Raw genomic sequence first — 25,285 nt, 5'->3', positions numbered from 1 at the left:
CAAGGCCCACTCCAACCTTCCTATGCCGTTGCCAGTTTTTTCAACCTTTACTCAAAGAACTTGTTTTGCAGACCCCTGGCCAACTTTGCTGCCATGCTCTAAACCTGTTCCCATTTGTCTACATCCTTGAAGACAACATTTTCATTTTTTTAAATTATTATTATTTTATTATAGAGGATACATAATGATCTAAATTGTTAAGCACAAATTAAGTGTGTTACTTTAAAAACAAGGTAGATCCTCTCCAGGGCTAATCCTCCTTTAAAAAAATTTATTAAAAGCATTTATATTCTGCTTCTTCAAGTGCAGTTCAATTGTTTTTAATGGATATCCATACCTTGCAGGTACATTTCTTCTCCTTCTGTGAACATCTGGTTGCATCTGCTGCATCGTGCACAGCTTGGATGGTAATGCTTGTCACCTGCCTGTAGAAAGACAAAATGCAAGAAAATATAGAATGACCTACATTGTACTTCATCACTTTTTATTATAACCTATGGGTATTTTTTTGCCTTGGCTCAAAATCCCATTGATACACCCAGCAAAAAGGTTTATTGGGATAAGGTAGTTAGGCACAACCTACAGCACAGCAAACTGCCTTTGACTTCTCCATCCCAAGGGATTAGTTACCTTCTACAGTTGAATGGGTTCTAGATAGGAATGTAATATGATTATACACCCATACAGTCACTCTCTAATCTTGCTGAAAGACTTCAATGCTGATTTATAAACTCATAGTTCCCACTGCTGTTCTCAGTTTAAAACCAGAGGGACTATTTGCTTACTTAATTTCAAAGGTCAGTTCATTCCATGCTTCTCTCTCTCTCTCTCTCTCTCTCTCTCTCTCTTTTGCACTATTAGCAGGCATTTTTCTCTGGTGGATTACAGAAATTTAATTTGCACTGACCACTCACTGCTTTTAGGATTACCCAGGCACTCAATATATTCATGGCCTGATCCGGATTTGAACTAGTGGCCTAAAGCTGTTACATGCTTGAATCTCACTATTAAATCCGAATCCAAGTCCACCAGGTTTCTTAAATAAACATTTCAGATAAAGTAAGCTCAGAAGATTTGAATGTTATGAAAGAGCAGGCAAAATTAAGATGACACATTTCTGAACATGAGCTTTCCTTAATAAGAGGCAAAAAAAAAAAAAGCCAACCTATTTACATCATAAGGGCCATGTATCATCAGGTTAGAAATGTATAAAGAGGGTGTTGCAAGAAATAGTGTACTGATGTGTGTGTTAAGTGGCTCTTAGTAGCTGATCTTACATTGATCTACTCATTTGATTAACAAGTGAACAAAACAGTCATTAGATAATCTTATTGATGAAGAACTGTAAAACAAGTTATAGCAAGAACCCCGTGCCTGTCAAATCTCAGAATATCCAGTTACTATTCAAATAGAATTTAAAAATAAACAAAACAGCACTGTGAACACATTGCCACATCAACTCACATTCAAAATGAGGCCAAGTTAAGAACTGCCCTGCCCAAATCTTGCTGACATGTCAGTATCCATCCATCCATCCACTACATTTATAAATATGACACCCATTTCCCCTGTGTATTATTAACAGAAGCTTAAATTCTTCTTTGTTTTTATTATCTTCACACAAAAGCACATGTCTCATGTCAAGCCAACACCCCTCCACGGTGTAATAATTATAGCTGTAAAATAGGAAGCTAGTTGGCCCCTTCAACTACTCGTTAAGTTGGATTTGCACATACCTGTCACAGAAAAGATTGCAGATTACCCTGTACTGCATACAAGTACATGCAAAGAAGGTACCTGTCCAACATTATTTAACTGAACACATAGATAGGATTGTCTGGACTTCTGTTCGTTTTTTGATTGTAAGCCATGTCCAAGTGAAATGCAAGGGTGTTGCCCACCTCAGTCTGTTTATTTTAAAAAATTGTATTCTTTGGGTGAATAGAAAACTTTCTCCATCAATGGCCAAAAATCCACTGACCTTCGTCCCTCTAGAAAAAAATGCTGGATGCTGCCCTTGGTTCTTCCTCTGGACTTATGCTGGGCTCTGTCCTCAGACCCCACCCAAGGATCAGAAATTTCTATTTCAAGAGTTGAAAACCATACACATAGATGTAGCACACCAATGAAAAGTACTAGTATGGCCGTTTTTCAGTGTGCTGTTGTGCATGTTACAAGAAATTGCTTACTCAAATAAAAATATAACTCAATGACTAGTAAGGAGATAATATGCCTGGGAAAAACATAGACCTTGATATGAAGTGAATGTATAAATCCACTCCTAGTTAAAAAAGGAACACAACTTATTTCATACTTGTCTTCTCACCCTGCCCCTGGTCCATTTATTTAAGCGGATCAGGATATAAATACAATCATTCCGGAATGCCAAATTAAAATCAAGTTTAATAGAAAAAAATCCTATAGGTTTTTTGAGAAATTGTGCCAGAGAGAAAAGGAGTTTTCAAAGGTTTGCATGAATCTGGAAATCTTGAAGACACAAAGAGTTTCAAAAATGCTATGTGTAGTTGAACCCTGCACATAACCATTTGAGCAGATACACCTTCCTGCAACATTGCAAAATTCACTACAGCAATGGCATGATTCTCTTTTGGGGGTGATGTTCTAGCACAACTTTTAGTATAGCCCATCCAAGAATTTATATACTGTATTGGTTCAAGTTTTACAAGTTACTATTTACAAATACTTTTACCTTAGACATTGTCAGATTTCAACATAGAATGAAATTTTATTAATTGGCATTGCACCTCTGATAAGATATATTATCCAAGAAGTCATTCTGTGTAGGTGTACTACTCAACACCACTACATATACTTGACAAGTGAAAGTAGTACAAGAGATTTAACGGGCTATAGTTCCTTAGCTGTACTTAGTTGCACAATGATCTTTGGCAGATGAAAGACAACAGATTGTTCTCTGCTGCTGCCTCTCACTCGAAGCAAAAGTTAGCATTAGCAAGAGAATTAAGCAGTATAACTTAATGATTTCAACTATGACTTCTTACAGCCTTAGACTCCCTCTAGACAAATTAGAAAAATATCAAGTGTTTGGAAGCTGCATAAACATATTGGAACGAGTAAGACTGTAAGCAAGTTAGACACTAGAGTTTGCATTTGCCAATATTTGCATAACTACAAACTGTAGAATGAAGAAACAAGAAGTTTGTTAAAATATATTTATTGGATAATCAAGTCCTGAAGAAAAATGATGTACTGGGAAATATCTGAACACCCTGCCAGAGGAAGGAGCCATTCTTCAGCAGCGCCATGGAGGATCATCCCACTCCTGCATGGCCAGACAGACTCGACAAGTTTCAGGGACCTGCTGTTGACTCCAGGGAGTTCATAGAATCAGAACCAAATCTAGAGGTGCAGACACTTATGGATACCTCAGCTCCATCCAGAACCCTCAAGGACCCTGCGTCTGCTCCAGAGGAAGACACAGAGACTCAAAGCCACCCCTGCCCCCATGGCAGGGCTCCCCAACCTCCACGAACTGCCCCGAACTCTTCGCCCAGTCCTCCAACCTGCAAGGGCCAGTGCAATCAGGAAGCCCTGCAGGTGAGGCAGAGGAGTGCACGTTTTGCAGCCCGGCAGTTGTCACAAGATGGGTCTCTTCTGGATCAGTCAGAAAGGCCTAGTCATGACGAGGATTTCCAACAACACATTCAGGCAGGAAAGGATGTGTCCCTTTCCTGGCCTACTTAAACCTTCTCAGGCTCTGCTGGAAGTTGGGATGTGCAAAAGATTTCGATGTTGAAATGCCTCAACTGGAGAAGCTCCACTCCAGAAGAGAGTTCTATCTCCTCCCATTCAGAGGCGCAGGGTGAGAGGCTGAGGTATCTGACAGGTGCCACTGTGTGTGCTTCTGCTGCTCCACCTGCTGGACTGCTGTTGCTGCTCATGTGGCTGTTGTGAGTGATAAGTGGATGCAGGACTGGACCCAAGTTAGTGAGGAGCCATTAACATCAGCTGGCTGGCTCTGCTGGCCATATAGGCACGCTGCTTGTGGCAGCAGGTCTGCCACTGGTGGATCTGACTCCAAAGGGGGTCGCCCCTTTGGGGAGACCAAGGGCAAGGGCCACTCCCTTTGGTTCAGGACCTTGGGATTTGTGGGTAGGGTTGAATGGGTTGTGGGGTATTTTGTTTTTAATTGTTTTCTAAAATTGTTTAATTCTGTTTTATATTGATACGGTGTGCTGAGAAGGGGGAGGAAACAATGTGTCTGGGCAGGGAAAAGGTGAGGAAACATTACCAGGGGCACCCATCTCTGTAATGTTGGGCAGGGGTAGATATGGTGTTGGAAGGCAGAGGAGATGAATTTGGAGAAGGGGTATGAGATGCATTAAAGCTATCATCCCTTCCGCTATGCCACTCAGCCAGAAAACTTTGGGGGTCCTGTCCACCAGCCCACTTCTCTGGTGCTGGATGCAAGATCAGTCTGGAATAAAACTTCAGTCACACATGACTGGATTGTGGATGAGGGGGCAGATTTGGCGTGTATTACTGAGACCTGGGCAGATGATTTGGGTGGGCCTTGTCTCACCCTGCTTTGCCCCCCCACCAGGTTACTCAGTGCAGAACTGTTTCAGACCAGTGGAGTGGGGAGGGGATGTTGCTGTGGTCCATACGACTTCTATCTCTCTTAACAGGCAACCATTCTGCTCTGTGACCGTGTTTGAGAGGTTGTTTCTAGTACTGGGTCAGAAGGACAGAATAGGGATGCTGCTTGTGTACTGTTCACTCCATTGTCCAGCAGCCTCCCTGGCTGAGCTGGCCAAGGTAGTCTTGGAAGTGGTGTTGGAGGCCCCTGTGATAGTGGTGCTGGGGTATTTCAACATCCACGCTGAGACGACCCTCAGTGGGATGGCTCAGGTCTCTATGGCCTCCATGGCAACCATGGGGCTGTCCCAATACGTTATTAGCCCAACTCATACAGTGGGACATACCCTTGATTTCGTCGGGTTGGTGGGAATCCGTTGATAGGTGGGTTGGTGGTGAACCCATTGTCATGGACGGATCATTAGCTGGTAAGATTTAGACTCTCAGTGGCAATTCCCTTCCATAGGGATGAGGGACCCATTGAGATGGTCCGCCCATGGAGACTTATGGAATCCAAGCAATTCCTGAATGCTCTGGGGGAATTACCGTTTGGCATGGATGGTGGTCCTGCTGAGGCCCTGGTCTCTCTATGGAATCATGAAATGGCTAGGTCATTGACACAATCGCTCCCAAGTGTCCTCGGTGTTCTTATGGGAGCACCCTGGTATGTTACAGAGCTCTGGGTAATGGAGGGCCAATGGCTAGAGTGCAGGTGGCACACTTCCCGATGCGAGTCTGATCGAGCATGGGATAGAGCACATTATTGTGCCTACCATGTGGCGGTGATGGCAGCGAAAAAGAACCCTTTCCCCACCACTATTGCATCCTTGAGTAGCTGTCCAGCAGAGCTTTTCCGAGTGGTGAACGGCCTAATGACATCAGGCCAGAGAAAGGATGGCATTGGAGTGCCCTTGGAGGCCTGCTGTGATAAATTTGCAGGGCACTTTGAGATAAAATCATTCAGATCTGCATGGGATTCAAGGTCACGTCTCAGGATGATCTGTTGGAGGTGTCCAGAGAACTGTCTAGTTCAACTACTATGGATCAGTTTCAATTCTTGCGGTCTAAGGATGTGGACAGGCTGCTTGTAGGGAACTGACCAACCACGAGTCTCCTGAATCCTTGCCCATCATGGCTGATAAGAGCTAGTCAAACTGCTATAGCTGGGAGGGTCGAGGGAGTGGTCAATGCCTTGTTGCGGGAGGGGGCTGATCCACCAGCTCTTAAAGAGGCAGTGGTGCGGCCCCTCAAGAGATCCTCCCTAGACCCGGAAGTATTGAATAACTATTGCCCGGTTGCTAATATACACCTTTCCTTGGCAAGGTACTGGAGAAGGTGGTGGTGACTCAGCTTCAGGCATGCTTGGAGGCAGCTAATTATTTGGATCCATTCCAGTCCAGCTTCAGGCCTGGTCACAGCACAGAAATGGCCTTGGTCGCCCTGCTTGATGACCTTTACCAGGGCTGTACTACCCTGCTGTTTCTCCTTGATCTCTCAGCAGCTTTTGATACCATTTGACAATGGTATCCTTTTGGAAAGGCTTCGGAAGTTGGGGGTTGGAGGCACTGCATTGCAGTGGTTTCTCTCCTATCTCCAGGGTCAATATCAAAGAGTTGTCACGGAGGGATTTTGTTCAGCTCCCTGGGAGCTGTCATGTGGGGTTCCTCAGGGGTCGATCTTATCCCCTATGCTTTTTAACATCTATATGAAGCCACTGCAAGAATTCATCAAGAGGTTTTGTGTGCGGTGCCACCAGTATGCTGATGATGCCCAGCTCTATCTCTCTATTTCATCTCAATCAGGAGAGGCGGCTGAGGTGCCTGGAGGCAGTAATGGGCTGGATGTGGACCAATAAATTGAAACTGAATCCAGGTAAGTTGGAGGTGCTGTGTGTCAAGAGCTCTCAAGTCCATGAAGTGGGGAAATGGCCTATTCTTGAGGGGGTGGTAGTACCCCAGAAGGAACAGGTTCATAGCTTGGGGGTACTCCTGGATAAGTCACTGTCGCTGGAGTCCCAGGTGGCCAGGAGTACTTATTTTCAACTCAGGATTGTCTGCCAGCTATGACTAGCTACGGATAGAGATAGCCTGGCCACAGTGATCCATGCTCTGGTAACCTCCAAGCTCGATGTGGGGCTGCCCCGATGATGGTTTGGAGGCTGCAACTAGTGCAGAATGCAGCAGCAAGTCTGCTGATGGGCACTTCTGGCCAGATGTGCATCATGCACATCTTAAAGGAACTGCACTGGTTGCCAATTTGTCACCGAGCCCAATTCAAGGTTTTAACTTTGACTTATAAAGCCCTGAACAACCTGGCCCCCAGATACTTGAAAGAATGCCTACGCCCATATAGACCTGCCCATCGGTTAAGATCTGTAGGAGAGGCCCTCTTGGTAGTGCCACCATTATCAGCAGTTAAAGGGGTAGGGGCACGTGAGAGGACTTTCTCTATGGTGGCCCCTAGGTTGTGGAATGCCCTCCCTCCTGAGGTGCGCCAAGCTCCGACATTGTGCACATTCAGGAGAATGATGAAGACACACCTCTTTACTCCGGCCTTTGACTAGTAATGTAGTGGTTCTTCTCCTCTCAGGCACTGTATTTTTTACTGTATTGTTGATTTTATGATGTTGTATTTTAATTATGCTTTATATTATATATTTTATCCATGTATAGTTTTCTGTATTAGTATATTATATATTTTAATATCAGATTGTTTTTATAATTTTAGCTAAATACTTTAAACTCATTTTTATTATGTGTTTTAACTTTTGTAAACCGCCTTGAGATTGTTTTTAATGAAAGGCGGTATATAAATCTAACAATAAATAAATAAATAAATAAAACATTGGTTTTATTGCAACCCGCTCTGAGATCTTTGGGTATAGAGTGGGCTAGGAATGCAAATAATTAATTAAACAAACAAACTTGAAACAGGCTATCTCAAGCTCAAAACAAAATGTCCTTTAAATAAAGGGCCTGTTTTGAACTTAGAATAAAATCAGCCTGTTTCGATTCAAAACGTTTTGATGTTTCACAAACTATTTTGGAAACCTGTTTTTCCCTTGCTAATTGGTTTTCTGGCACTGGTTTTTGATTGGCTTGCAATCTCCTTGGTTTTTGGTTGGCTCATTATCATATAAATCAAGTATTGTCATGGGCAACTGTGCTCCCATTGACTGGGGGCAGGGAGGAGGGAGCCCAAAGGAGGCAATTTCAAAATGTATTTAAAGGGACTGGGAGGAAGGGATAGAGAGAGAGTTAACAATTTGTTTAAAATCACCTGCTTGCCCATTTCTATTGTGGGTTTGGATAACCTAACACCCAACCCACTTTTGTGTCCCTAGGAGCTACCCATGGGGAACAATGGGTGTTTCGAGTTTCCCCATTGTTCCTATGGCCGAAACACTCGAAATGTTTCGGGTTTTGTTCCATCAAAACAATCGGGTCAATCTATGTTTCTATGAAACGTTTCAGCCGTCTGTGTTTGTTTTCGAGCTTGAAACAAAATGCAAAATCTGTTTCATGCACATCCTTAGCTGGAAGCAATAACTCATCTAGAGGACGAGCAACTTGAGATACTTGTTTGTATTCAGTGTTCCTAACCCTGATCGCCAACTCTTTGTTCCTGTCTGAAGCCACAGATCTGTTCAAGTGGGTCTCTTGCTTAACTCCTGCGGCAGGTGACCGGGGCGACTGACTGGGGCCCTGTGCCTGGACAGGCTCTGAAGTGGCTGCAGGAGCAGCGCATACCAGTGGCCAAGTGAACAGTGAGCAGTCTGCCTCTCCACTCACTCAGCAGCCTCGCACCCCGCCTGGCTCCCTGAGCGGCAGCCACCATCCATATGTACTTGCAGGGTGGGGGGGCTACGAGCAGTGAGCAATGTGCCCCTCCACTCGCTCAGCAGCCTCGTGCCCCAGCCACCTTGGCTCCTGGCATGGCAACTGCCATCCATGTGTGCTGGGGGAGCGGCAAGCAGTGAGCAGCCTGCTCAGCTCACTTGGCAGCCTTGCGCCCCCGCCAGCCTTGGCTCCTGGAGTAGCAGCTGCCATTCATGTGTGCTGGGTTGGGCTGCCTGGGATCCACTTTCTTCTCTCCCTAGCTTCTTCCTAGGCTAGGAAAAGCCTGGCAATCTGTGCTGCGCTCTTGTTTTGATGGGACGAATCTGGCGGGAATCGGAGGAAGGTAGGAGAAAGGTTAAAAGGAGCGAGTTGTCGGTTAAGTTGTGGGTTAAAGGGAGCGAGCAGAAACTCCTAGAGAGAGCCCAAGAGGAGGGGGAAGGCTCCGACTTGTCCCCTTAGCTAATCAGGGTCCACCCTGGTTGCAAATGAATGGGAGACTAGAAGTGTGAGCACTGTAAGATATTCCCCTCGGGGGATGGAGCCACTCTGGGAAAAGCAGAAGGTTCAAAGTTCCATCCCTGGCTTCTCCAAGACAGGGCTGAGAGAGATTCCTGTCTGCAACCTTGGATAAGCCACTGCCAGTCTGTGAAAACAATACTGAGCTAGATAGACCAATGGTCTCACTCAGTATATGGCAGCTTCCTAATTCCACCATCTATTTCCAGGACTTGGATGAACCCCCTGATCTAGTCAGTCTGGTGCTCGACAAATTCTACTGAATCATGGTCTGTTTTCTAGCAGAGACCTGCCCTTATTTAACAGGCCTGTTAACTTCAAACCTGAATTGCTTAGAGCCCATGAAAATAAGAACTTTCACTTCCCTCAGCCTCAGACTTCTCATTGTTAATAATAAAATGCTTCTGCAAAGTCTTTGGAGGATCATAAACACAAGACTCCAGACATGTTTTCAGAAATGGGGCTTGCTGGTCAGTTGGAAGTCAATAAATCAAGCCATTACTAGTCTGCTCAAAAAGTCACTATTGTAGAGTTTCCTGTCAAAAACCGAAATGCCAAATTTCTGTCTGCAATGCAGTATTATTCATAAGAATATTTTTAGCATGGTAAAGGGGATACTACTCTAATAGTGATTGGCAGATTCAGTAAAGACAAATGTGCAGTAGGGCACCAGCATAAGCAAGTTCTTTTCTTCTCTGAATCTTTATTCCCAATACTCAGTATAATATTCAAAATGAAAATAGATGTAGCAGCTGCCCAAGTTCTGATCCAGAGCCCTCTACATAAATGCATACATTGTTCTTCAGCCCAAGAGATCTGACTAGGTCCAGGATATCTAAGGAGCACTTCTTCCCAGTGTTCCTTCATATGCTTTAAGATAATCAGAGGAGGCACTACTTAGGATTCCATCATTCATCGAAGTATGAACAAGAGTGGCTAGTTTCCAAGCCATCTCTCTAATGGTGCCCCCTCTTTCCTCTCCAGAAAAAGTGTGCCTGAGCCCTTTTCACACGGGGGTGCGTTCACATATCGGCTAGATTTACCCCAAAGTCCCTGTGAGTAATCGGGGAGCAGTTCACACACAATTCGGGTTTTTCACTGCATGTTAGATTTCTATCTGGGGTAAAAAAACTCCATTATTTGTGCCATTTTGGGGGGACAACTTGGAGTTCACAGTAAAGCCTCCCTGTAAACTCACAGTAAAACCTTCTGTGCATAAGATCCCCTGGCTGACTGCCTTGCAAGCTTCCATATATTAGCTAAGGCTTTCCTTTTTAAAGAAGGCCTTTGAGTTGCTAAAAGACATGGCATGAGATATATCCAGGTTTTAGTGTGCTGCTTTTTTATCCAGTATTTTATAAACTATTTGCTTTTAAATTATATTGGTTTTTAATATTTTATAAGCTATTACAGGAAACTTTGAGCCAAGCAAATCCTTACTGAAACAATCAACATTCCCGTTTCAATGGTATTTAGTTATACTTGCGCCTCTCTCTCTGTTGCAGCCACTAAAATTGTGCAATTCCAGGATGGGGACTAATAAAAGTAAATGTGTAGGGGCAGATTGAGTACATAATCTTTTCTTTGCCCTCCCAACTAAACGAGAATGCTTGGGAAAGCATCCAGATTAGATTGATGTTTTCCGTCTGTGCAAGTGTAAGAGTGCAATATTTCCTAGTACTTCTGACCTCATTCTCATGCTCCTTTCCAAAAGAACAGTCATTGGGAGGTAGAAATGCACTATCAGGCATCCTCTAGGACTTCTTCACTGCCAGGGGATCTGGCAGAAGAAAGGCTAATTATGAACAAACATTTTCTCTTGGCCAAGGGGCGCATTTTTGGAGTATTACAGTGCAACAGCTGGGTTCAGTCCTTCTGTCCCACCTACTCTTTCCAATAATTTGGCAAGGAGTTGTTTTTAATGTAAAATAAAGTGATTTAGGATAGTGATGTGTTCCTTCCACAATGAAAGAGATTTCCCTTTGCACAACATATACCTCTGACAATGAGGTCCTGTAAAATATTTAATTGTACCCCATTTCTGTTTATGTTGCCCTAGTTTTAAACAAGCTCTCAGGAGCATAACACCATTCAGAGCAACCTGTCTTTTTTCAGCTTTGGTATTTTATGACTCTTGGAACTTTAATGGAACACCTTCCAGAGCAGAATGGCCTAATATTTACAATATGGCTTTATTTCAAGAGTTTTCCCAAAGCTACAGGTACTCTCTCTCCAGTGAAATTCATCTGATGCCTTATTCATGTTACATCTGCTAACTTTTGGATTCTTACGTTATGATGATGTGTCACCCCACAGCTTTCCTTACCCTATCTAACATTGGCTAAATGTTATATTTTGGGTAAGACATATAAACACTATTCTCACGAGCAGCCTAACCCAGCCTAGGGCAGCCCAGCCTGGGTTAGGCTGTTCATGTGCAGCGCTGGAATTGGGGCTGATCCCGGCACTGCCACCTTGCCCAATCCTACCTTTTATGCCAGACTTTAGCCAGGGTTAAGGGCACATGTGTATACATGGGTTGTGTGTATGCTCAGGCTGCATGCAGCCCGAGCACACACAGAGTTGGATGCCTAGAGTGTCCAACTACCGTAGGAATCCCCCAATGCACCATGCTCATAGTACAATGCATTGAGGGTTTCCCAGAGGCTGGGAAAACAGGTCCTGCCATCCAACGCTGCATGGAGCAGCAAGGATCATGAGGGTGTATGGTGGCATGCCAAAGATGTGACAGAAGATTGTCCAGAGGGAGGGAGGGGAAACCCTGCCTCCCCCTCCCTACTGCCCCAGGGGTGATCATCTGGATATACTTATAATTTTCCATTCATTTCTCTCCAACTGACAGAACTACTGAGCTCCACTATATTTAAAATAGGCACATTTGTAAACTTTATTTAAAATATCCTGCATTTGTAAACTGAAAATGCTTGGCGAACAAAAATTTCCCAAGAACTCACATTATTTTATTCTATTTAGAATATTTATACCCCGCCCCTCCACTGAACTACTGCTTGGAATAGTGAAAACAGATACATGATTGAAAACAGATACATGCTACAAACAAATACAGAAAGGTTTTTTTACAGTTTGCCTTTCACATTTTAAGGTCTCCTCTTTCTAATTTTCATTTCAGGAATATGCCAGCTGTCTTTTCACTTTCACCACATTATGCTTGCAGATAATTCTGTATGAATTAATAGATGCTACGGGAAACATAGCACAAGAAATAATGCATTAAAAAAAGGTTACAGTGCTGTTTTAATTACTAGTGATTCTAAACTAAAGATGCAGATGTAAAATAGAAAAAAAAACAAACCACCCATGAATGGGCGATATTGCAGCAGATACAGAAGTTTTTAGAATCCACAGAGGGAACAGGCAGAGCTGTAGTCCAACCAAGGTAATTGCATAAAAACATAATAATGGTAAAGTGTGATGCTCTTTTTATGCTCAGGCCAATATTCACATCCATCCTACCACACCCAAGTTAGGGGAACCAGGTCCATTTGGTGGGTGGGTAAAAAGGGAAGCTGGGAATATTCAGAAAAAGCTTTAAAAAGTGGCTAAGCAAGTTCAAGTCCTCGATGACTACAAGCAGCTGTTTTCAGCCTTTGCTGGTAGATAGTCTTCTACATTCCCAATGAACTAGAATATTTAACATAGTAGCATAATCCCACTGAATGCACCAGTGTAAGTACAGCCCCTCCAATCCAATTTACATTTATTTTGCAGTTAAGGCTCAGTAATAGTCCAACAAGTAATATCATTACATCCTGATGAAAGAAGGTAATTGATCCTCTCTTACAATTAATGGTCAAGAATCTCTGATATTCCAATTTATGTACAACTGAGGTCCTGTGCATTCTGTTGAAAGGATACCTATATATATTACTTTGCTGGAGGACATGAGTACCAGCAGATCTGTATTTTCCTTTATGAAGGAAAGAAGAGTAGGGCTTCTAGCAGTAGGCACTAAACAGCCCAGATGTATATTTGCCAGGATCAAGAGATCCAATAGTCTTTGCAAGCTTCACAGCTGCATTTTGTAAAACAAATAAATACCCGGGACAAACTCCATACAGTGTTCGCTCTAACAGAGAATCCCAGATGTTTTTGACTACAATTCCCATAAGTCTCAGCCAAAGTGGGACATCAAAAAAGAATCCAAATATTATATATGAATATTTTAATATTGTAGTAATAAAATTGTATAGTTTGAAAAACTGTCTAAATATGCAAAGTATAGTAAGTCTGAATCAATAAAAAACTATATGTCTCAATAAAACTAATACAAAATTATCATTGAGAGACTCTCAGTGTCCAACTGGCAAGTCCAAAAGTTCATTTCAAAAATGCCGATGAAATGGGGTAAGTATGGATGAATGTTCCCAGTACCATGTTTTAACTAGAAGATTAAATATGTTGTGATTTTGTGAAGATGGGCCCCCTTGTTCCCTGTCTTCTTTGCTAGGGATGTGCACGGTCCAGAGCAGTCCGGACCAGCACCGAAGGGGGGCCTTTCTTTAAGGGCGGAGAGGGCTTGCTTACCCCTCCCGCCTCTTTGCCCCCTCCAGCGCCCGTATTTAACAGACAAACGGGGCGCTGGAAACCAGCCGCCCCCACCCCCCCCCGCCGTGAGCAGATTTACCCTTCAAAACTGCCAATACCCCTGCCGTCGCCCACCAGCCCTCCCTCCCTCCCTCCCAGCTGCCCGCCCGAGGACTCACCCAATGCTTTAGAAAAAATGAGAGGAGCTACCGAACGGAGCTTCTCTCATTACGAAGGCCTGCTGCATACTGAAGGCGCTTTGCGCGCGCGCGCATGTGCGCACCGCAAAGCACACCGATCGCCGGAGGCCCGGTCTACCCGCCGGGAAAAGGCCGGGTAGACCGGGCCTCCGGCGATCGGAGGCCCAGTCTACCCAGCCTTTTCCCGGCAGGTAGACCGGGCCTCCGGCGATCGGTGTGCTTTGCGGCGTGCGCATGCACACGCGCGCAAAGCGCCTTCAGTATGCAGCAGGCCTTCGTAATGAGAGAAGCTCCGTTCGGTAGCTCCTCTAGTTTTTTCTAAAGCATTGGGTGAGTCCTCGGGCGGGCGGGCGGGCAGCTGGGAGGGAGGGCTGGCGGGCGACAGCAGGGGTATTGGCAGTTTTGAAGGGTATATCTGCTCGCGGCGGGGGGGCGGCTGGTTTCCAGCACCCTGTTTGTCTGTTAAATACGGGCGCTGGAGGGGGCAAAGAGGCGGGAGGGGTAAGCAAGCCCTCCCGCCCTTAAAGCAATACCCCCCACCCAGACCCGGACCAGCAAGAGCCGAACCGGTCCGGCAGTTCGGCCATTCTTTAGAATGGCCGCCGGACCGGTTCGGACTCACCCCTTTGCTCCCCCCCATATATATTTGTTGTAGAAAAACTGTAAGGACATGATGGAAACAAGCTTTTTAGCATTCCCTTTCTTTCTCTTCTATGCATATAATATTATACTCTCTTCATATATGCATACACTTTCACCCACTTACTTGTGCATGCAGAGTCCTCTAGCTCAGAAACATTTTTTAACATTTATGACAACTACTGTGACCTGATATATGCATGCATACAACCTTAGCAATGTTTCTATTCCTATTTGCCCCTTTGTACACTCTCTCTCTCTCTCTGTTTCTCTGTCACACACATACACAAACAGCTTATTCTCAAGCATGCAGTTTCAGGAGTTATAACTGAGTGCTACCACACCTCAGAAAGGGGGTCTGAAACTTATCAAAGTTGCTCCAAGGACTCTGGATCCCACATGAGGAGAAGGCTGGCAAGATATGTACACCAAGGCCAACAAAATGAGCCATGGCCAGAGGCAGCCCTATGCTTCCAGACATAAGAAATGAGAAGCTCTAAAAGTAACTCAGTGCATACTTCTGGGAGGTTTCTCACCTGTTTTCATATGGCAGCTTGCACTAGGAAGAATGGTGCAATTGTAGAATGACATAAAAAGTATAAAAATGACACAGAAGGCATGAAAGTGGCACAAAACGAACATCAAAGAGAGTTATTATGCTAGATCCTAAGATCCTGAATCCCAAGGGCCAAAAGTCTAAAAGCCCAAGGTCTTAAAATCTAAAAATCTGCAAAAATCTAAAACTTTGGAATACTGATTATAAAATGCTACTATAAAATTCTAATAAGTGAGCTAAAACAGGGTGATAAGGCTTAGTGCTGAGTCTGGCCTGCTTAAGTCTTGCTGCATGTCAGGACCAGCCTGATTTTTCACACTGCCGTGCAGAACTTGCCAACATTGTACATGGTAGCAGGTTTGGCGTCAGAGAGCAGAAGAGAGGTATAAAATTGGCTTGTGCAACCTGAGAACTTGAGTAATGGCGGGAGACTGAGGGTGGTGTGAATGTCTCTGTAGAACTGGCAGTAGAGGAGGGCATGCGCTGTTGTTTCAACTTGCCCAGAGTCGCAGGGGTACAGGCATTCCAAAGGAGGGATCTTCCTGTATCTGCCTTCTAGCAGAGCTGAGGGAAGGGCACCACACCGGACCACGCTGAAGTTCCTTCTGTGATTTGCAACTGCATTAGCTATGTAGCAGGGGATGCAGTGCATCTTCGTCTTTCATTGATAAGGAAGTGTGGGGCCCTCCCCAGATCGGTTTGTTTATTTATTTCATTTATATGCCGCCCCATCCAAACAGCTCTGGGGGTGCACAGCAGCCAAAACAAAACCTATGAATTGTTCATTTTAAAATCAATCAATACAAAACAATTTAAAAAACAGTTGAAAACTCAAGCTACGGATTTCTGCCAGGAGTACATTCCACAGCCCAGGGGCAGCTACAGAGAAGGCCCGCTACCAGATGTACCGGTGGTAAATGGAGACGGACCTCCTCAGATGACCTTAGCATGTGGTGAAGGATCATGCAGAAGGTGGTGCTCTCTAAGGACCTAAGCCATTCAGGGTTGGTACTCCAGGGTTGGTGCTCTCTAAGGACCTAAGCCGTGCAGGTTTGGCACTAAACCATTAAAGGTTGGCACGCCATGTCCATTATGTGCTGTTTGAGGAGTGTTTTTGCCTATGGCAGGTGGGTACGTGGAGGCGTTTAAACGTGAAATACCAGGAATTTAACCTAGTAATGGGCAAAACAGGTACTCCACCACTGAACTACAATCCTCTTCTCATATGCATGCTCATTTCTTCTGGTCCACCACATGTTCCAAACAGGTTTTTGAAATATTAAAACAACCTGCAACCTGTCACTGAAGCACTTGCAAAAAGTGCTTATAGGACCAAAAAGATCTGTACATACTCTGAGCAGTTACAGCATCACTTTCAACTACAAAATAAATGTAATTCATCAGCCTCAAAAATATTGCACTGAAATCACAAAAGTTATGCAGCAGAAACACCAGGTTTTTCAAACTTAACAGGTAACTCCCAAGGCAATGCAGCAGGAAATCTGGCCAATACTTTCCAACAGGTAATAGAACGTTTAAGTGTAGAATCCAGTAAAATAACAATTTTTTAAAAATGCCTACAAAGCATCATGAGCTATTCCAAAACAATAATGATATACAAATGGTTTCATAACTCCATTTATATTTCTGACACAATACATGTTTTTCTTTGTAATTTACTGTCCCCTGCCTGCTCTGTGAACATATGAATCTGCGTTATACCAAGTCAACACTAGCCCTACTGATACATTATGTTCAACATTCAAATAAATATACTGTGTACACAGGTTGAGATCTGTACACAAGTAAAGCTATTCAATGATATGTTGATCATAGGTACTGCAATACATTTCCTATCTGTACCATGCATTTGAGGGGCCTAAACCCAGGTTCACACTTTTAAAATGAACCTGGGTATATTCATTCACACAAAAACATGTACCTGTGTACAAACATCTAAATGCAGGTTCAACATAATGTCTGAATAGGCCTCCTGGCAGCAGTTGTCCAGGTTTCAGACAGGGGATTTTCTTTGCCCTATCTTGAGATGCCGGGGACTGACCCAGGATCCTTCTGCATATAAAATGTGTGCTCTGCCACTGAGCAACAGGCCTCCCTTTACACATTCTCTTAATACGCCTTCTTCCTGGAATTGCTTTAGACACAAATCAGGCTGTACACTGAACAAATCTCAGTTGACAAAGCAGCTGTGACCAATATGCTTTGTTCAGTTTCACACACTGCTTTTGAACACTCTGGATATATTTCTAAAGTTTAAATGCCTCTGCAGACTCAGACTGAAATGGGTTTGAATCAATTACATTTACAACCAACTAAACAAAGGTAATGTGCAAACACTCTTTAGAAACCACAAAGTTTCTCAGAGTTAAACATGACGGTATACACTACCAATGAAGAAAGTTAATGAGTGCTTAAAATGTTCCTTTCCCACAATAATCTAAGACACCAATCACAAAGTAGTTATGGTAAAATGTAGTTTCTAAGGTGTCTTCTGGGTAGTGACAGTAACACACATAATTATAAAAGAAATTATGCGGCAGCTTTAAAAACAACAACCCACCATTCTGTTCTACTAAGAAGCTTCACCAGTGCATCTATGTGAAGATTGTAGTTAAAAGTTTAATGTCCTCATTTCACAGTAAAACGTTTTTGAAAAACATATAGGTTTGAGTGTAAACTAATATGGAAAACATTTTCCGTGAAAATTATATCTAAAGGAATAGCAGGAAAGCATAGCACGTTAAGGATTATTCAATAAGAAAATAAAATGCAACACAAGGTATATACATAGTAGAATATATCCCCCAACAGAAGGAAGCCACCCCGACTGCAAAAAAGCATATTCTGCTCTTGCAGCCTGTTTGCCATACAACGAGAAGAAACTGGATCACCCCTTATTCCTGCTCCCTATTCTATACTTAAACCCCTTAAAGCTGTATGCTTTTTCAGTGGGAAAGATTCATACATGCACCTTTCCCAGCTAGGGGTGTATATTCCCCACCTTTATTTCATAAGGAGGCAGTTACCTTCTACTCAGGCTTCTCTGGTATACTTTCCAAAACCTGCCAGTCCAGGGAGCTGTACACTCCCCACTTTCCGCAGATGCAAAGAACTCTGGAAATGTCTTGCTGACATCAAGTTGTTTCCAGATCACGTTCTCACTGATCTCTTGTAACCTCCAAGTCTATTTCTCATCCAAACCACAGCCCTCTCTTCATTCAGAATCACTACACTACATTCGGCTTCCCAATCACTGCTGCACAAAGCATGAGACTTTTCAGGCTTTTCAGTTCAAGCTAGCAATCAATGGGCCAGTCCATTGTGAAAAAAGAAGGAGGGAGGTTATATTGCTTCAGGTGAGGGCAGTACCATTTGCTTGTATCTCAGTGTAATAAACTTCACAGAGCTACTAAGAGGATTCCTCTCTCAAAGTGCTAAAGTCAGCACCCTGGGGAGTGAGTGAGAGACAGAGGGTGTGTGTAAAAATGTTTCCGTCTATACCAAGCAAAGCTGAGTTCCAGTGCTTTCCAAAATGGCAAGTTATTGAGGCTGCCCATTATCCAAAATACTACTTAGATATATAGATATATAGCACTTTAAGCAATTAAATCTTTTTCAGTTCACATAAAAGAACCTGCAAATTCATAAAGGACCTTTTCGGAAAAATAAGTTTACTTCAATTCCCTTGATTAGCTTCCTGATAAGCATAATGACAACACCCAAATCTATTTCTCCATGACATTATCATCAGGAAATGCTATAGCTCTGAATGCCTGCCTTCAGCTAAGAACATAAGAACAGCCCTGCTGGACCAGGCAAAAGGCCTATCTAGTCCAGCATCCTGTTTCACACAGACACCCACCAGATGCCTCTGGGGAGCCCACAGGCAAGAGGTATGTGCATGCCTTCTTTCCTGCTGTTGCTCGCCTGCAACTGGTATTGAGAAGCATCGTGCCTCTGAGGCTGGAGATGGCCCACAGCCACAAGTCCTGGGATGGCATGGGTAAGTGATAATAAATTGAAGCTGAATCCAAACAAGACAGAGGTACTAATGGGGAGGAGTCATAATTCTAGGGATATGATAGAACTGCCTGTTCTGGACAGGGATGCACTTGCCCTAAAGGCAAAAGTATGTAGCTAGTGAGTGCTTCTGGACCCAGGCCTCACCCTGGTGTGTCAGGTGGAGGCTATGGCCAGGAGTGCTTTCTATTAACTTCGATTGACACAACCGCTGCATCCATTCCTTAAAGATAGTGATCTCACAACTGTAGTGCACTCACTGTTAACTTCACGGCTTGACTACTGTCATGCGCTATACGTGGGGCCGCCGTTGTATGTCATTCGGAAACTTTAGTTAGTTCAAAATGCAGCAGCCAGATTGGTCTTGGGGTTTTTCTGAGAGACCATATTATGCCTGTTTTAAAACAGCTGCACTGGCTGCCAATATGTTTCCAGACAAAATACAAAGTGCTGGTAATTACCTTTAAAGCCCTAAATGGCTTAGGACTGGGTTACCTGGGAGAGTGCCTTCATCAGTACGATCCCAAGTTTCCCAGGTTTAAGTTTCCCAGGAGAGATCTGTTTCTGGCTGCCACCAGCTTGCCTAGCAGAAACTTAGGATCAGGCCCCCTCTGGAATGTGGTCCCTATGGATATTAGAGGCTTAAGAGTTTTAGCAGCCTTTAAAAGAGTCCTAAAATATATCTTTTAAGCCTGGCCTTTAGTGAGTACTGAAATGATTTTAAACTAGTTTTAATTTTGTTTTAATGAGTTATTTATTTGTTTTTTTAATCTGTTTTTATATTTGTGAACCACCTAGAGCCACCTAGAGTCAGTAAATATTATGTTGTCAGGCCATTTAATAGTTGGTAACTAGATAATTCCTGTATTTGTGAAGCTACCTAAGTCAGCTGTATACTGCATTCAGCTATTCTAAAAAAACTGTACTTGACATGTGCACATTTTGCGGACAAATATTCAGCTCAGCTTTAAACTAAATCTGCAGTTAACTGGGTTAATAATTGGGTTGGGAAAACTGTAATTTCAATCCTCATTGTCACAGTTCTGTTATACTGGGAGTTCTAGTCCTTTTCAATAAACCCAATTCTAATTAGTCAAAATCTAGTGGGAATGACGGTCAGATATGAATCCATGATGCAACCTCTGTAAAATATATTTTACAAAACTATGCCAAGAGCCATGAACTAGGTGTGTCTAGGGGAAGCTACTTAAAGGAACAAAATTCAAGTTCAAACTCATATTAGTCTATGATTGTTTTCTATAGATGGATATTGAAGCAGGAAATATGAGGTGGCAGGAGGAGGACTGGAACATAGGAACATAGGAAACTGCCATATATTGAGTCAGACCATTGGTCTATCTAGCTCAGTATTGTCTTCACAGACTAGCAGTGGCTTCTCCAAGGTTGCAGGCAGGAATCTCTCTCAGCCCTATCTTGGAAAAGCCAGAGAGGGAACTTGAAACCTTCTGGTCTTCCCAGAGTGGCTTCATCCCCTGAGGGGAATATCCTACAGTGCTCACACATCAAGTCTCCCATTCATATGCAACCAGGGCAGACCCTGCTTAGCTATGGGGACAAGTCATGCTTGCTACCACAAGACCAGCTCTCCTCTCCTGGACCATACTCTCTACTGGAATATGATTTAATTGTGAGAACCAAGTTCTCAACAGGAATGATGGATTTCTTATTATAAAATCTGGTAGGAGAAAGTATGCACCTTTATTTAGCATTACAAGGTTAGATGTCTGAATTTTAAAAGAAAATGGCTTCAGTGGAATTTGCACACCTTTAGTTCCATTGAAGCCATTTTCTTTTAAAATTCAAACATCTAACCTTGTAATGCTTGATCTTGTTCAATCAATTTCAGCATCTGAAGATGTGGATGGGATTCCACAAAAGATCATGCTCTCCAAATAAAATACAGCTCTATCCAACTGAGTAGATGCTGCTTAATTCTGCACTGAGACATTTCTCTCAAGCCAGTCATCACATGGAGCCTCTTATTTTCATGTACCCACAAGCACTTTAAAAAAAATGTGGCAAAATGTTGAATTATGTGGCAAGTGGCTAACCCTAACAGCTCACCACATAGAGAAGAGACTCCACATGGGCAGCCACAATGTGACTACCTGGACATACGAGTTAGCACAAATGGTATGTGATGGATATTATTTTTATTTTTGCATATTGAAAGATTGGTTTAATACAATGACCAACTGGAGCAAAGCACAGAGAAGCCTGCCCTAAAGTCCTCAGTGATGGATAATTATAGGCCAGTCTCCAACATCCCTTGGGTGGGCAAGGTAATTGTGAGGGCGGTGGCTGATCAACTCCAGGCCATTTTGGAAGACTAGATTAATTTCAAACTGGCTTTAGAACAGGTTATGGTGCAGCGGGGAAATGCTTGACTAACAAGCAGAAGGCTGCTGGTTCGAATCTCCGCTGGTACTATATTGGGCAGCAATGATATAGGAAGATGCTGAAAGGCGTCTTCTCATACTGAATGGGAGGAAGCAATGGTAAACACCTTCTGTATTCTACCAAAGAAAACCACAGGGCTCTGTGGATGCCTGGAGTTGAAATCAACTTGACAACACACTTTACCTTTTCTTTTAGGGTGGAGACAGCCTTGGTCGGCCTAATGGATGATCTCTACCAAGGAATGCACAGAGGGAGTGTGACTATGTTGGTTCTTTTGGACCTTTCTGTGGCTTTTGATACTATTGACCACAGCATCCTTCTGGATCATTAGGGGGATTTGTGAACAGGTAGTACTGCTTTGCAGTGGTTCTGTTCCTATCTCTCCAGTAGATTCCAGATGGTGTCGCTAAGAGATAGTTGCTCTCTGAAACAAGAGCTATTGTATGGTGTCCCCTCAGGGCTCCATCCTTTTAACATCTACATGAAACCACTGGGTGAGATCATCAGAAAACTTGGAGTTTTGGATGACCAAAAATGTCATTGAATTGGGACAAACTAGAAGATGAGTTCTGTATACAGAATTTTTAAAAAACAAACAAAACAAGATTAAGGACCAGCTCACACATAATCATTTTCCTACACAAACATCATTTACATACAGGAAAAGAACATTGTATCATTGCAACTGAATATTTTAGAAGATTTATATCATCACTTGTACATGTAGTAAAACAAGCATGTATACATTTGCCATATTTGAAAATGCACACTTCTTCCTATATCAAAATAATATCCCTATAGGAAAACACTCATGTGTAAAAAAGCCTGGAGTACAGCAGTGTAGCATCTATGTACACAGAGTTGTAAAATATAAGTTGCCAAGCAATACATTGAACATATCATTCATATACTGAGGCTGAGAAATGTAGGCTGCACTAGGTTAATTTAATGCAGAGTTTATTTATGATAAGCCTAAATTCTTTTCATACCATCAGTTCCTGATACAGGAGGGTTTGAGCAGAAGCCAACAGGAAACAAGCATTTCTTTCCAATCATGCATTTCCAATCCCTCTACTAACAAAAACTGCTGTCCTTTGTTACCATGGCAATAGCTCTGTGTAGCCTTCCCCCAAATTTCATGACTTCTTGAGCGTGTCCCAGATTTTTTCCTTGCTGGATATTTATCACTTTTTAATGAGTTTATATAAAGGCTCATCAGTTTCTACATGTTATAAAAGCCAAAGGACAAAAGGATAAGCAGAGACTATGATAGACATTGTTTTTCTCTTCCTTTATTTTTAACTGGATGAAGTGAGAGAGTGATGGTGAGAAAGTAATCAAGCCTACAGCTATAAAACATTGTTCCCTCCTTTGTAAGAAACACTCCTTGCAAGAACATGAAATGTACAGCATCAGGACTTAATCACTGCCCTATTAATGCTGCTCCCATCATAAACCTTAGATATCCCCTCTAGAATACATCAAGCTCCATAAACTGATTCACACACCCATTCTTTCCTGTGTTGATCACAATAATTTATTTATTTAGCACATTTCTATACCACCCCAAATGCAAATGTCTGGGCGGATTACATCTCATCCATTTATATCATGCAACAGATGAAATACCTGCCTTTGGGAAGTCTATTCTCAAATGTTTCCTGCAGTGTGAGGGAAAGAAGAATTATCCAGTATCTTACAAAGCTATCTTATTCAACTGTTCAAGAGTCTGTAACACCTAATGAAAGTAAGAACTATACTCTTATCTTAACAGAATCTAAACTGGTTGTTCCAATTTACATAGAAAAAGAAATAAGAAAATGATGATTCCCTGTCTCAAAAGGGCTCACAATCTAAAAACAAAACAAAATAAAAACAAGACATACACCAGCAAGAGCCCCTGGGAAAAATGGACAGTTACTCTCCCCCTGTTATATATAAGGGAGTTCTCACTTTAAAAGGTGCATCTTTAGTCAGTCAGCTGGGGATTACTTAAATTTTATTTAGGGATTCTTCATGTATATACATTGAAAACAGAAAATAAGTGGCCTTTATTGATAACACAAGAATTCTAGAATAACTGAAGTTTAAAAAATAAGACCTGAATGAAGATGATTAATGAATTAGCCAGATTGGAAGAATGTAGTCTAATGTGTTTAAACTGATCTCCTAAAGGCAACTCCATTTAACAGTTATTACACGTGAACCCCATTATCCACGGGGATCCCATTCTGTGGGGGAACCATGGATATTGGAACCGTGGATAGAGGGGCATTAGGGCAATGGGAATTGGGGGGGGGTTAGATTCCTGGAATTTGAGGGAAGGGGAAAACATTGGAGGCAAGAAATTAAGTGCCCTACCATACTCAACATGTCTCCAGCCTTCCAGGAATGCACCACCCCCAGTGCCAAATTGGTCATTTGTCTGTGAAAAATCATGCACACAAACAAACAAAATGTTGTTTTAAAAAAAATGAGCCATGAAATGGCTTCTGCTCCCAAAATGGTGGCTGAAAAGGCCTCGGAGAGCATTTCCAGCCACCCCGACAATGTGGAACTTAACCCTTTGTGTTCCATGTATTCTGGGCTCGGATGGCCGGTACCGCGTATAGCAGGGTCCATCTATGCTTCTTAATAGCCAGTACCTTCATTAATCTTGCAATCTCCATCACACTAGCTGTGATGAATTTAAATCCCATTTAATAGATAAAGAAAAGGAAAGTGAGAAAAAGCATGCTGAATCCCAACTTCAATCTATACAATGTTCTTATAGGGACTGGTGCTGCCCTCTAGTGTATTTCTGCTGTGACTGTACTAAACTTTATACCACTTAATTGAAGTATATTAGCCACATGCACACAAGATCTCGTTGTTAAAACTTATGGAATCTCATACCGAGAAAAGACAGAGAAAGAGCAATCAAAAGCTAAACAAAGAAACTTTTATTGCAAGTAATCTTTTGCATGCTCCAAAGCATCAAAAATCTACTTTTAGGAATAATTGAATGAGTTTTACTAGGGAAATGATAAAGAAATCGAACAATCCATCATTTTGAGCTTTTAAAAATGATATAAATTGCAGTTGTATTGAGAACATTACACACACACACACACACACACAATGATATAAATGAATACATATTTGAATGTGAATGTGCAGTGTTGTTTGCATGCTTCTACAAATAGGTAATACTTACAGGTAAGTAAACAGCATATCTAACAGAGAGCACTAGAGTGGCCCTAAAACAACCCCCATCTGTATATAAGACAGGTTCCATTGCATTTCCATTTTAAGATTTTTTCCCCTTCACTCTTTGGCATTTCTGGACCTATGCTAAGTAATTCAGATACATCAAAACCATTTTATCTGTGAGACTCGTGGAAAAAGGCTACTAGAGGCTTTCACACATTTAGGAATTGTGATGGGGCCCTGGCATTCATTCCATCAATCAACCAACCATGTTTGTTCGTATTTCTAAGTTCTACAGAGTCACCAACTTGCACAGAACCAATACAATGATAGGCAGAAACAACTGTAACTAAATACAAGGCTCAGGAACATTAGGGCCCGTGGTCAATGGAAAGGACAAAATAAGTTTTAAATTCTTTTTGTACTTCTTAACTCGTTTTTCCTCATTATAATGTCTTTTTAAATAAAGAAATAGTATACTATTCCCCAACATTCAGCATGTTTCAAGCTCTAGAATATCTGACCCAAATGCTTCAGGTGCTGAAATGCTTTCAAAAACTCAGTACTATAACATATTTCCTTTTAAAATAAAACAATGGATATAAATGATAATGGCGATGAAACGCACATGGCAACACTTCGCCAAAGTTACAAAATAACCTCTTTAATGCAAAAAACAGGATGTTAAAATACACTTG

The 25,285-nt window shown here is 42.5% G+C and overlaps 1 protein-coding gene across 17 annotated transcripts in view; it reads right to left on the bottom strand.

Annotated features, from left to right (window-relative positions):
* The window catches only part of ABLIM1 (actin binding LIM protein 1), a 325,523-nt gene that overhangs the window by 84,353 nt on the left and 215,885 nt on the right, over window positions 1-25,285 (bottom strand). For all 17 annotated transcript variants that reach the window (XM_053312321.1, XM_053312318.1, XM_053312316.1 and 14 more), the window contains exon 7: window positions 338-425. In XM_053312321.1, coding sequence (XP_053168296.1) covers window positions 338-425 — 88 coding nt within the window. The remainder of the gene's footprint in view (window positions 1-337; window positions 426-25,285) is intronic.

The sequence above is a fragment of the Hemicordylus capensis genome, chromosome 3 (genome assembly GCF_027244095.1).
Source record: "Hemicordylus capensis ecotype Gifberg chromosome 3, rHemCap1.1.pri, whole genome shotgun sequence".
Classification (NCBI taxonomy): domain Eukaryota; kingdom Metazoa; phylum Chordata; class Lepidosauria; order Squamata; family Cordylidae; genus Hemicordylus; species Hemicordylus capensis.
The sequence above is the reverse complement of the archived record's forward strand: the minus strand, read 5'-3'. Positions and strand labels throughout refer to the sequence as shown.